At 45.7% G+C, this 13,199-nt stretch overlaps 1 protein-coding gene across 1 annotated transcript in view; it reads left to right on the top strand.

Moving 5' to 3' along the window:
* Positions 1-13,199, top strand: part of LOC311137167 (SH3 and multiple ankyrin repeat domains protein 2-like) — a gene marked incomplete at both ends in the record, with an annotated part of 136,220 nt that overhangs the window by 25,847 nt on the left and 97,174 nt on the right. The window contains 2 exons of the mRNA XM_084171517.1: positions 6,454-6,621; positions 9,131-9,247. Of these exons, the coding sequence (XP_084027643.1) occupies positions 6,454-6,621; positions 9,131-9,247 (285 nt within the window). The remainder of the gene's footprint in view (positions 1-6,453; positions 6,622-9,130; positions 9,248-13,199) is intronic.

The raw sequence follows: 13,199 nt of genomic DNA, 5'->3' as shown, positions 1-13,199 counted from the left end.
GGTTTAGGCCAATCCCTGACAGCGACTACCTTATCCGACTTCTTCATGATTCCTGCATGGCTGACTCTGTGTCCGAGGAAGGTAACCTCTTTCTGCATGAAACTGCACTTTCCTGCATGAAGCTTCAGCCCAACTCTTTGGATTCAGCCCAGAACTTCCTTCAAGTTTTCCAACGCAGACTTGTCCCATGCACCAGTAGGTCATTGAGATACACCACACAGTGTTCTTGGGGCACAGCTTTGAGAACCTTCTCCATTAGCCTCTTGAAGGTGGCATGGGCATTGCACAAGCCGAACGGCATAGTGGTAAACTTCCATATGCCTCGTCCTGTTGTGAAGGCAGTTTTCGCTTTGTCTTCAGGGGCCAGCGGTACCTGCCAGTATCCGCTCCGTAGATCCAGGGAGGATAACCTTTTTGAGGACCATGACTACGGGGGAGGCCCACGGACTATCAGCCGGTTCGATAGTGTCGGTAGATGCCATCAATTCAATGAGGTCATCGCTGCACCCAGTGGGTTCAACCTACATCATTAGGGGTGACAGCAAAGCTGTGTCGGAATGTGTAAAGCATTGGTGCTCTTACTTCAGTTACTGTGATCAAGGGAAGTTCGGTGGCTTGGGGTTGGCAGAAGATCAGAAGGTCACTGGGTGGTAGAAGGTCAGGATGGATAAGGGTCACTGTGGAACTTGTGTCCAGTAGTGGCCCTCAACCCAAACATGAACTTGACAGCAGTTAATGGCAAGGAGGGTGTGTACAGACGGGGAGGGGGTCTGGAAGATGAAGGGTGTTTATCAATTATTTGAGGAGAGATGAAGGGTGGCCCGGGTCACTCCTCTCTACACCGGACCAGGGCCGTTTCCTGAAGTATTGGCCAAGAGGATGGAGTCAGGGGCTAGACAATAACGCCATGTGTGGCCTCTCTGGCTACGCCGGTAGCAGATCTGTTGTCATTCCTCTGGAGACATCAGGTTAAAGGAAGGTGGATGCACTGGAGCCGTGCTGAGGGAAGTTGGTGGAAGATGTTGGAGGGCACAATTCTGGGGGCGAGTCATCACTTGGTTAGGGAAGCATCCAAAACCTTTGATGAGTATGTCTTCCACCTCCTGCGCCCGCTTTAGAGCTGCCTACAGCGGCTGAGGGTTGTGGAGCTGAATGCATCTCTGCTTAACACTGATCTGGTAGCTTCATCAAACTCAGGGTAACATCTTTGTGCTAGGTAGTGTAGTTTGGCTGCAAACACACCCAGCTTCTCTCCAGGGGTTCGGCATCTTGCATTGAACCTCTGTTGCATCACTGCAGGGTGTGTGGTGTTCCCAATGCACCTCTCCAAGGCCCTGGCTATTACCTGTGGGTTATTCAGGTTGGCCACTGTCACATCTAGTTGCGCTTTCCTAGCCTCTCCCTCCTACGCTGAAGCTAGCTGCATTGCTCTCTCTGCTGGTGACCACTGATTAGCAGCAGCTATAAGCTCAAACTGGGTCTCCCATGCTGGAAGTCCATCGGAACTGCCGATTTTCAAGTGCCACTGTGGGACAGCTGGAGAAGGCAAGGGCTGGTCCAAAGTGGCTTTAAAGTTCGCCAGGGCAGTAGTGATAGCAGCTGCTAGTGAGATCACTACATCCTCAGCCTGGCTGGTAGCATTAGCATGCCTAACTGGGGCTTGAGGCATAGCATAGCTAACATCATCTTCATCTGTGCATCTGGGGTAGCAAGCATGGCTAATTTGTGCATAACTCTCTTGGCTGGGGTAAACATTAGCATAGCTAACTCCAGTGACTACTGCGATAAGCCTCTCTGTCATCATAAGGGAATGTGCATTCAGGTATCCGGTTAGCAGGATTGGTGGTGGGGATGGAGCTTGCCTTCACAGTAACATTTCCCATTACATCCACATAGTTAGCATTAGCATCACAAGCATTGGCATCATCATCAGTGTTTGCATCCTGCTCTCTACCTTCCAGACATCCTGCAACGTGCCCATGCCGGGGCTCTCTCTCCCCAACACACTGTTCCAGGGGCTTCTGAAGATCTGCCCAAAGGCCCTCTCCATCGTCGTGCCCATTCTCTGCATAAAACCCTCTTCAACTCTGCTTGCATTGTTACCCTCTAGTTCTGAGATACAATTAGGTTTTTGCTCACCTTTTCGTGCGTTTGTCTTTTTCTTTCATGTTGCCACAGCCAGCATGGGTAACATGGGTGAGCTGGAACGGTGCTTTCATCAATACCTGAGGTAACTCGGTTAGCAGAGTAGCTGTCTTCTGATCTCTTTTCTTTTCACGACGAGCTTCATCTGATGACCACTTCCTCGGCGTCTCCGGAGGAGTAAAGATTGTAAAGTGATCCATTGTTTTCTCGATTGTATCCGTCATGGCGTCTTCTCTCCAGTAGCTAGCTAGCACGAGGGGAATGAAGGCTTGGCTAATCCCACTTCTGAGCACCAGTGTGGCATTAGCAGGTCCACTCCTTAGCTAGCTAGCTAACTACAAGAACGAGGAGACTGTAGCTCAAGTTGAACCTGTAAACCAGGTTTTAATGCCCTCGAAATACAGGCTAACAGAGGGTTAGAATGATTGTCCTAAAACAATAAACGTGTCTGGCTCACTGTATAACTTAGTGGAACTCAGAGGAGACGTTATCACTCTCCACTCAGTCTCGATCTGTCTCGCTCTCACTCAGATCACCCTCAACCCCCCATACCTAGTGAGCTATTTGAACTAGGGGCAACTCCTTCCCCCATACTTTCCCCATGAGCCCCCCACATAATAGAGCTAAAGGGTCGCTACAATATTGTAAAGCAATAAAGAGGATCATACATGTTTATAACAAGTTATAAAGCATTCTACCTGCAGGCTTTAAAGTAACTGTCCAGTGAAAATCTCACTTTTAAAAGTTAATATTCTGTTAACTCACACCCAAATAATGTTGTTGACTCATCAAATACTAATCCTATACTACACTGAACAAAAATATAAACGCAACATGTAAAGTGTTGGTCCCGTGTTTCATGAGCTGAAAAGAAAGATCCCAGAAATGTTCCATACGCACAAAAAGCTTATTTCTCTCAAATGCTGTGCACTAATTTGTTTACATGCCTGTTAGTGAGCATTTCTACTTTGCCAAGACAATCCATCCACAGGTGTGGCTGATTAAACAGCATGAAGCTGATTAAACAGCATTACCATTACACAGGTGCACCTTGTGCTGGGGAAAATAAAAGGCCACTCTAAAATGTGAAGTTTTTTCACATAACACAATGCCACACATGACTCAAGTTTTCAGGCAGCGTGCAATTGGAATGCTGACTGCAGAAATGTCCACAAGAGCTGTTGCCAGAGAATTGAATGTTTATTTCTCTACCAACATCGTTTTAGAGAATTTGGCAGTACGTCCAACTGGCCTCACAACCGCAGACCACATGTAACCACGCCAGCCCAGGACCTCCACATCTGGATTTTTCACCTGCGGGATCGTCTGAGACCAGTCACCCAGACAGCTGATGAAACTGTGGGTTTGCACAACCGAAGAATTTCTGCACAGAAACCGTCTCAGGGAAGCTCATCTGTGTACTTGTCATCCTCACGCTTCTCCACTGGCATGCTGGAGAAGTGTGCTCTTCACGGATTAATCCTGGTTTCAGATGGCAGACAGCGTGAATGGCGTCGTGTGGGCGAGCGGTTTGCTGATGTCAAAGTTGTGAACAGAGTGCCCCATGGTGGCGGTGGGGTTATGGTATGGGCAGGCATAAGCTACAGACCATGAACACAATTGCATTTTATCTATGGAAATTTGAATGCACAGAGATACCGTGATGAGATCTTGAGGCCCATTGTCATGCCATTCATCCGCCGCCATCACCTCATGTTTCAGCATGATAATGCACGGCCCCATGTCGCCAAAGATCTATACACAACTCCTGGAAGCTGAAAATGTCCCAGTTCTTCCATGGCCTGCATACTCACCAGACAAGTCACCCATTGAGCATTTTTGGGATGCTCTGAATCGACGTGTACGACAGCATATTCCAGTTCCCGCCAATATCCAGAAACTTTGCACAGCCATTGAAGAGGAGTGGGACAACATTCCATAGGCCACAATCAACAGCCTGATCAACTACAGTGGGGGAAAAAAGTATTTAGTCAGCCACCAATTGTGCAAGTTCTCCCACTTAAAAAGATGAGAGAGGCCTGTAATTTTCATCATAGGTACACGTCAACAATGACAGGCAAATTGAGGAAAAAAAAATCCAGAAAATCACATTGTAGAATTTTTTATGAATTTATTTGCAAATTATGGTGGAAAATAAGTATTTGGTCACCTACAAACAAGCAAGATTTCTGGCTCTCACAGACCTGTAACTTCTTCTTTAAGAGGCTCCTCTGTCCTCCACTCATTACCTGTATTAATGGCACCTGTTTGAACTTGTTATCAGTATAAAAGACACCTGTCCACAACCTCAAACAGTCACACTCCAAACTCCACTATGGCCAAGACCAAAGAGCTGTCAAGGGACACCAGAAACAAAATTGTAGACCTGCACCAGGCTGGGAAGACTGAATCTGCAATAGGTAAGCAGCTTGATTTGAAGAAATCAACTGTGGGAGCAATTATTAGGAAATGGAAGACATACAAGACCACTGATAATCTCCCTCGATCTGGGGCTCCACGCAAGATCTCACCCCGTGGGGTCAAAATGATCACAAGAATGGTGAGCAAAAATCCCAGAACCACACGGGGGGACCTAGTGAATGACCTGCAGAGAGCTGGGACCAAAGTAACAAAGCCTACCATCAGTAACACACTACGCCGCCAGGGACTCAAATCCTGCAGTGCAAGAAGTGTCCCCCTGCTTAAGCCAGTACATGTCCAGGCCCGTCTGAAGTTTGCTAGAGTGCATTTGGATGATCCAGAAGAGGATTGGGAGAATGTCATATGGTCAGATGAAACCAAAATAGAACTTTTTGGTAAAAACTCAACTCGTCGTGTTTGGAGGACAAAGAATGCTGAGTTGCATCCAAAGAACACCATACCTACTGTGAAGCATGGGGGTGGAAACATCATGCTTTGGGGCTGTTTTTCTGCAAAGGGACCAGGACGACTGATCCGTGTAAAGGAAATAATGAATGGGGCCATGTATCGTGAGATTTTGAGTGAAAACCTCCTTCCATCAGCAAGGGCATTGAAGATGAAACGTGGCTGGGTCTTTCAGCATGACAATGATCCCAAACACACCGCCCGGGCAACAAAGGAGTGGCTTCGTAAGAAGCATTTCAAGGTCCTGGAGTGGCCTAGCCAGTCTCCAGATCTCAACCCCATAGAAAATCTTTGGAGGGAGTTGAAAGTCTGTGTTGCCCAGCGACAGCCCCAAAACATCACTGCTCTAGAGGAGATCTGCATGGAGGAATTGGCCAAAATACCAGCAACAGTGTGTGAAAACCTTGTGAAGACTTACAGAAAATGTTTGACCTGTGTCATTGCCAACAAAGGGTATATAACAAAGTATTGAGAAACTTTTGTTATTGACCAAATACTTATTTTCCACCATAATTTGCAAATAACTTCATTAGAAATCCTACAATGTGATTTTCTGGAAAACATTTTCTCATTTTGTCTGTCATAGTTGACGTGTACCTATGATGAAAATTACAGGCCTCTCTCATCTTTTTAAGTGGGAGAACTTGCACAATTGGTGGCTGACTAAATACTTTTTTCCCCACTGTATATGCGAAGGAGATGTGTTGCGCTGCATGAGGCAAATGGTGGTCACACCAGATACTGACTGTTTTTTTTGGTCCGTGCCCCTACCTTTAGTTTTTTAAGGTATCTTAAAAACAGATGCATATCTGTATCCCCAGTCATGTGAAATCCATACATTAGGGCCTAATGAATTTATTTAAATTGAATGATTTCCTAATATTAACTGTAACTCCTTGAAATTGTTGCATGTTGCGTTTATATTTTTGCTCAGTGCATAAATTGGAGAAAAAAACTCTTCAAAATCCCCACCTCAAACTTGTATCTTAAACAGACCGTTTAATTTTTTTTTGCTATTTCCTCATAGAGGATGATGTCATTGTCCTGAGGAGGATGAGCTGGCCAATCAGCGGTCTACTTGCATGAATGTTTTTAATGACCAGTATACACCCACACCATTCTGTTGTTGGGGTAAGCCCACACCATTCCAACACAGAAAAACTGCTATTTAACTTGCTTAAAACTATTTCGCTCATATTGTAATTAATTATAGGTCATATTTCATAGAAATCTGGAAACATTGAACAGTTACTTTAAATAAAGTGTAGCTCAGGTCTGAAGTGTATCCTATGTACAGATCTAGGATGGATCAGCTTCCCCTCCCTCAAACCTAACTTTAACCATTAGTGGAAAAAATGTGAAACTGACCTAAGATCAGCATCTAGCGGCAACGTCTCTTTAAACCTAAATCGCCCCCCTCAGGCTCTACTGGACCTGGGTGCATCTCCAGACTACAAGGACAGCCAGAGTCTGACCCCCCTCTACCACACAGTCCTGGTGGAGGGAGACCCAAGCTGCTGTGAGATGCTACTGAGGGCCCACGCCACCATCTCCTGCCACGACGAGAACAGCTGGCACGAGATACACCAGGTGTAGTAATTGATTGGATTTATATAGAGGTAGCCTAGTGCTTAAGAACTTTGGGCTAGTAACCGAAAGGTCTCTGGTTTGAATCCCAGAGCATACAAATGTTCCACATACTGGTTTAGTTGGGAGTCTCAAGTTACAGCGCCTGGGACGGTACTAAAGCAAATTAGCCAAGCCATTGAAATTATATGGACTTTATGAATTGCTTTGGTTGAGAAGCAAACTTGGCTAGACCATCAGCAGCAAAACAACAGTAAGATAGCTCCGCTCAGATGGTACTCTGACTGACATCTAGTGTGCAGAACAAGACAAAACAGTTTAGAATATCTCTAGTCTACCGACTCCTCTATGGTTATTTTCTATGATAGTCCCGGTATGCCTTATGATAGCTAGGCTACTGTGTAGACTGTTTCATTTTCTTTTGACCTGGTAATTGTTTATATTTTTGTGTTTGTGTGGCAGACCTGTAGGTGTGGACATTATTTGACCTGGTCTCTGTGTTTGTGTGGCAGACCTGTCGGTATGGACATTATTTGACCTGGTCTCTGTGTTTGTGTGGCAGACCTGTAGGTATGGACATTATTTGACCTGGTCTCTGTGTTTGTGTGGCAGACCTGTAGGTGTGGACATTATTTGACCTGGTCTCTGTGTTTGTGTGGCAGACCTGTAGGTATGGACATTATTTGACCTGGTCTCTGTGTTTGCATGGCAGACCTGTAGGTGTGGACATTATTTGACCTGGTCTCTGTGTTTGTATGGCAGACCTGTAGGTATGGACATTATTTGACCTGGTCTCTGTGTTTGTGTGGCAGACATGTAGGTATGGACATTATTTGACCTGGTCTCTGTGTTTGTATGGCAGACCTGTAGGTGTGGACATGATTTGACCTGGTGTCTGTGTTTGTGTGGCAGACCTGTAGATATGGACATGATTTGACCTGGTCTCTGTGTTTGTATGGCAGACCTGTAGGTGTGGACATGATTTGACCTGGTCTCTGTGTTTGTATGGCAGACCTGTAGATATGGACATGATTTGACCTGGTCTCTGTGTTTGTGTGGCAGACCTGTAGGTATGGACATGATTTGACCTGGTCTCTGTGTTTGTGTGGCAGACCTGTAGGTGTGGACATTATTTGACCTGGTCTCTGTGTTTGTATGGCAGACCTGTAGGTATGGACATTATTTGACCTGGTCTCTGTGTTTGTGTGGCAGACCTGTAGGTATAGACATTATTTGACCTGGTCTCTGTGTTTGTATGGCAGACCTGTAGGTGTGGACATTATTTGACCTGGTGTCTGTGTTTGTGTGGCAGACCTGTAGGTATGGACATTATTTGACCTGGTCTCTGTGTTTGTGTGGCAGACCTGTAGGTATAGACATTATTTGACCTGGTCTCTGTGTTTGTATGGCAGACCTGTAGGTGTGGACATTATTTGACCTGGTGTCTGTGTTTGTGTGGCAGACCTGTAGATATGGACATGATTTGACCTGGTGTCTGTGTTTGTGTGGCAGACCTGTAGGTGTGGACATTATTTGACCTGGTCTCTGTGTTTGTATGGCAGACCTGTAGGTGTGGACATGATTTGACCTGGTCTCTGTGTTTGTGTGGCAGACCTGTAGGTATGGACATGATTTGACCTGGTCTCTGTGTTTGTGTGGCAGACCTGTAGATATGGACATTATTTGACCTGGTCTCTGTGTTTGTGTGGCAGACCTGTAGGTGTGGACATGATTTGACCTGGTCTCTGTGTTTGTGTGGCAGACCTGTAGATATGGACATGATTTGACCTAGTCTCTGTGTTTGTATGGCAGACCTGTAGGTGTGGACATGATTTGACCTGGTGTCTGTGTTTGTGTGGCAGACCTGTAGATATGGACATGATTTGACCTGGTCTCTGTGTTTGTATGGCAGACCTGTAGATATGGACATGATTTGACCTGGTCTCTGTGTTTGTGTGGCAGACCTGTAGATATGGACATGATTTGACCTGGTGTCTGTGTTTGTGTGGCAGACCTGTAGATATGGACATGATTTGACCTGGTGTCTGTGTTTGTGTGGCAGACCTGTAGGTATGGACATGATTTGACCTGGTGTCTGTGTTTGTGTGGCAGACCTGTAGATATGGACATGATTTGACCTGGTGTCTGTGTTTGTGTGGCAGACCTGTAGGTATGGACATGATTTGACCTGGTGTCTGTGTTTGTGTGGCAGACCTGTAGATATGGACATGATTTGACCTGGTCTCTGTGTTTGTGTGGCAGACCTGTAGGTATGGACATGATTTTACCTGGTCTCTGTGTTTGTGTGGCAGACCTGTAGATATGGACATGATTTGACCTGGTCTCTGTGTTTGTGTGGCAGGCATGTCGGTATGGACATTATTTGACCTGGTCTCTGTGTTTGTGTGGCAGACCTGTAGGTATGGACATGATTTGACCTGGTCTCTGTGTTTGTGTGGCAGACCTGTAGGTATGGACATGATTTGACCTGGTCTCTGTGTTTGTGTGGCAGGCATGTAGGTATGGACACGTCCAGCACTTGGAGCACCTGTTGTTCTACGGAGCAGATATGGGTGTCCAGAACGCCTCTGGAAACACGGCTCTACACATCTGTGCTGTATACAAACAGGTGAGAAAACACAAATCACCAATTAATATGCCATTTAGCAGACGCTTTTATCCAAAGCGACTTACAGTCATGCGTGCATAAATTTTTGTGTATGGGTGGTCCCGGGGATCGAAACCACTACCCTGGCGTTACAAGCGCCGTGCTCTACCAGCTGAGCTACAGAGGACCACACCAATCAGCAGTCAATCTACTGTACAGAAGAGGGGGTTATATTATACCAGCTACAATGTTTTTATTATACCACTAGTACATTGTTTTGGTACAGGCCCATAGTAATCAGGGTTAGGGTCAATTCCATTTGAATTCAGTCAATTCAAGAAGTAAACTGATTCACTGAATTGAAATGGAATTCACCCCAATCCTGAAAATGATGCTATTATTAGCAAGGGGGCAATTATGATTAAAAATATCCTGTTGATTCGTCACATGGGTAAAGATTGACTGGATGCGCTGCTGATGATACATTTCACTGCAATGGATGCATCCTGGGGGAACACTAGTCAATATTGTCTTAACATTTTAAAATGTATCCATCTATCATGTTCTGCATGGGCTTAGAGATTGATGGAAACAAATTATGACAATTAGTAATGTCATTCATTACTGTGCGTGTGCCTGATCCTTGTGTCAATGGCTATGAATTATAGTTTAAATGTTAATCCCTCCACTCTGTCATATGAACATTACACACACACATGCACACGCAAACACACACACACACATTTTCCAGATGGTGGTTTTAGCATTGGATGTGTGTGTGAAATATCTCCCCTGTTCTCTGTAGGGGTCACTGCTCCCATGAGATATGGCACAGATCATTAAACCTCTCTTTCCTGCCATGAGAGAGAGAGAGAGAGAGAGAGAGAGAGAGAGAGAGAGAGAGAGAGAGAGAGAGAGAGAGAGAGAGAGAGAGAGAGAGAGAGAGAGAGAGAGAGAGAGAGAGAGAGAGAGAGAGAGAGAGAGAGAGAGAGAGAGAGAGAGAGAGAGAGAGAGAGAGAGAGAGGATTAGAGAGATGATGAGAGAGAAATAGAGAGAGTGAGGGATGATGAGAGAGAAATAGAGAGTAAGAGAGAGAGAGAGAGAGATGGTTTCCTCTCCGTTGTTTGGTGTTGTGCAATGTCTTTCCTCAACTGCTCTGCTCCTACACAGGCAAGGTTTATTTCCGTGGCTTTCTGATTAGACACCCTTTTGCATGACAGCTTTAGTGTGATCTAATGACTAAAATGACAGCCACTAGGAGGGATAAACTTCACTGTAAATCAACTTCTGTCTGATTTAACATTCAGTTCGAATAGCAGTCAGATTTTTGTGGATTGGGGCTTGTACACATAATATTATTACTATTATAGATATCTGCCCCATATTTTATGCAGAATTTGTTGTTCTTCTGAGGGCTAGTGGCAGTAGAATATAAAAAGAGCAAATAGGGGGATTCCATGCCAGCATAGACCGAAAATATTTTTGTTTTCTCAGATTGTTCTGGCAATTCTCATATAGAAACTTAATTGGGAGGACGGATGTTTGATATGCTTTTTACAATCAAGATGAAAGTGGCCATTTTGTCAAACTGTGTAGAATTGCAGGAAATGTGTTTTAAAATGTCAAACAAATTTACAGGGGAGGACCCCCCGGAACCCCCATCTACTGTTCATCCCCACCAATATCTACACCACAATTCCGCCCTTGCCTTGATCTGTCTGTATCCTCCTGACTGGTGGTTATTTTTTTAAAGAGACTGAAATGGCTTCTTGGTAGCTAGTTATGAGGTTGGGAGATTGGGAATCTATCTGGGCTAGCTAAAGCCAAATTCATAAAATTGCTAGGTAGCTAGTAGTATTACAACAACAAAACATTTCACCAGATAAATCTGAGGGGGCACGTGCCCCTGTGTCCCCTATGGGCATGATGCCTCTAAATTTATTGAACATTAAAACTATTAATATTAATATCTGGAAAGTAGCCTTTTGATTTCATAAATTTTTCAACATATTTTTAAAATGTTAATCAAATTTCCAGAGTGGGCTCTCTGCTACTTTTAAAGTAATGAGATGATACATGTTATGAGCACCACCAACACAGTGATTGGGAAAACGGATTCGGGAACTCCCTCTGCTGGTGATTTGCTGAAGGGTAGTGCTAGCAGGGATCCTTGGGACATCCGACTCTGCCGTCACACCATTAAGTAGAAAGTTAAAACGGTTAAGGTAAGGGTTAAGGTTAGGGTTAGGGTTAGGGTTAGGTACGGGTTAAGGTTAGGGTAAGGGTAAGAGTAGGGTTTAACATTTAGGGTTTAGGGTTTAGGGCAGGGACGTCCCAAGGACATTTACATTTTACATTTACATTTACATCATTTAGCAGCCACTCTTATCCAGAGTGACTTACAAATTGTTGCATTCAACTTATGATAGCCAGTGGGACAAGCACTCTTTTATATATATCTTTTTTTAATGGGGGGAGGGGGGGAGGGTGGGGGTAGAAGGATTACTTTTATACTATTCCAGGTATTCCTTAAAGAGGTAGGGTTTCAAGTGTCTCCGGAAGGTGGTCAGTGACTCCGCTGTCCTGCCGTCGTGGGGGAGCTTGTTCCACCATTGGGGTGCCAGAGCAGCGAATAGTTTTGACTGGGCTGAGTGGGAACTATGCTTCTGTAGAGGTAGGGGGACTAGCAGGCCAGAGGTGGATGAATGTAGTGCCCTCGTTTGGGTGTAGGGTCTGATCAGAGCCTGAAGGTAAGGAGGTGCCGTTCCCCTCACAGCTCTGTAGGCAAGCACCATGGTTTTGTAGCAGATGCGAGCCTCAACTGGAAGCCAGTGGAGTGTGCGGAGGAGCGGATGACATGAGAGAACTTGGGAAGGTTGAACACCAGACGGGCTGCAGCGTTCTGGATAAGTTGTAGGGGTTTAATGGCACAGGCAGGGAGCCCAGCCAACAGCGAGTTGCAATAATCCAGACGGGAGATGACACGTGTCTGGATTAGGACCTGTGCCACTTTTTGTGTAAAGTAGGGTCGTACTCTGCGAATGTTGTAGAGCATGAAGCTGCAGGATCGGATCACCGCTTTGATGTTAGCGGAGAACGACAGTGTGTTGTCCAGGGTCACGCCAAGGTTCTTTGCACTCTGGGAGGAGGACACTATGGAGTTGTCAACCGAGATGGCGAGATCATGGAGCGGGCAGTCCTTCCCCGGAAGGAAGAGCAGCTCCGTCTTGCCAAGGTTCAGCTTGAGGTGGTGATCCGACATCCACACTGATATGTCTGCCAGACATGCAGAGATGCGATTCGCCACCTGGTTATCAGAAGGGGTGAAAGGAGAAAATTAATTGTGTGTCGTCTGCGTAGCAATGATAGGAGAGACCATGTGAGGATATGACAGAGCCAAGTGACTTGGTGTATAGAGAGAATAGGAGAGGGCCTAGAACTGAGCCCTGGGGGACACCAGTGGTGAGAGCACATGGTGCGGGGACAGATTCTCGCCATGCCACCTGGTAGGAGCGACCTGTCAGGTAGGACGCAATCCAAGAGTGAGCAGTGCCGGAGATGCCCAACTCGGAGAGGGTGGAGAGGAGGATCTGATGGTTCACAGTATCAAAGGCAGCAGATAGGTCTAGAAGGATAAGAGTAGAAGAGAAAGAGTTAGCTTTAGCAGTGCGGAGAGCCTCCGTGACACAGAGAAGAGCAGTCTCAGTTGAATGACCAGTCTTGAAACCTGACTGGATTGGATCAAGAAGGTCATTCTGAGAGAGATAGCAGGAGAGTTGGCTAGAGACGGCACGCTCATTTGACTTAATAAATGAGGATTGGATGTCGTCAACTTTCTTTTCAAAATGGTTGACGTAGTCATCCACAGAGAGGGAGGAGGGAGGGGGAGGAGGAGGAGGATTCAGCATGGAGGAGAAGGTGGCAAAGAGCTTCCTAGGGTTAGAGGCAAATTTAGAGTGGTAGAAAGTGGCT

Source organism: Coregonus lavaretus (assembly GCF_964263955.1).
Source record: "Coregonus lavaretus genome assembly, chromosome: 11".
In the NCBI taxonomy this organism is placed as follows: domain Eukaryota; kingdom Metazoa; phylum Chordata; class Actinopteri; order Salmoniformes; family Salmonidae; genus Coregonus; species Coregonus lavaretus.
The sequence above is the reverse complement of the archived record's forward strand: the minus strand, read 5'-3'. Positions and strand labels throughout refer to the sequence as shown.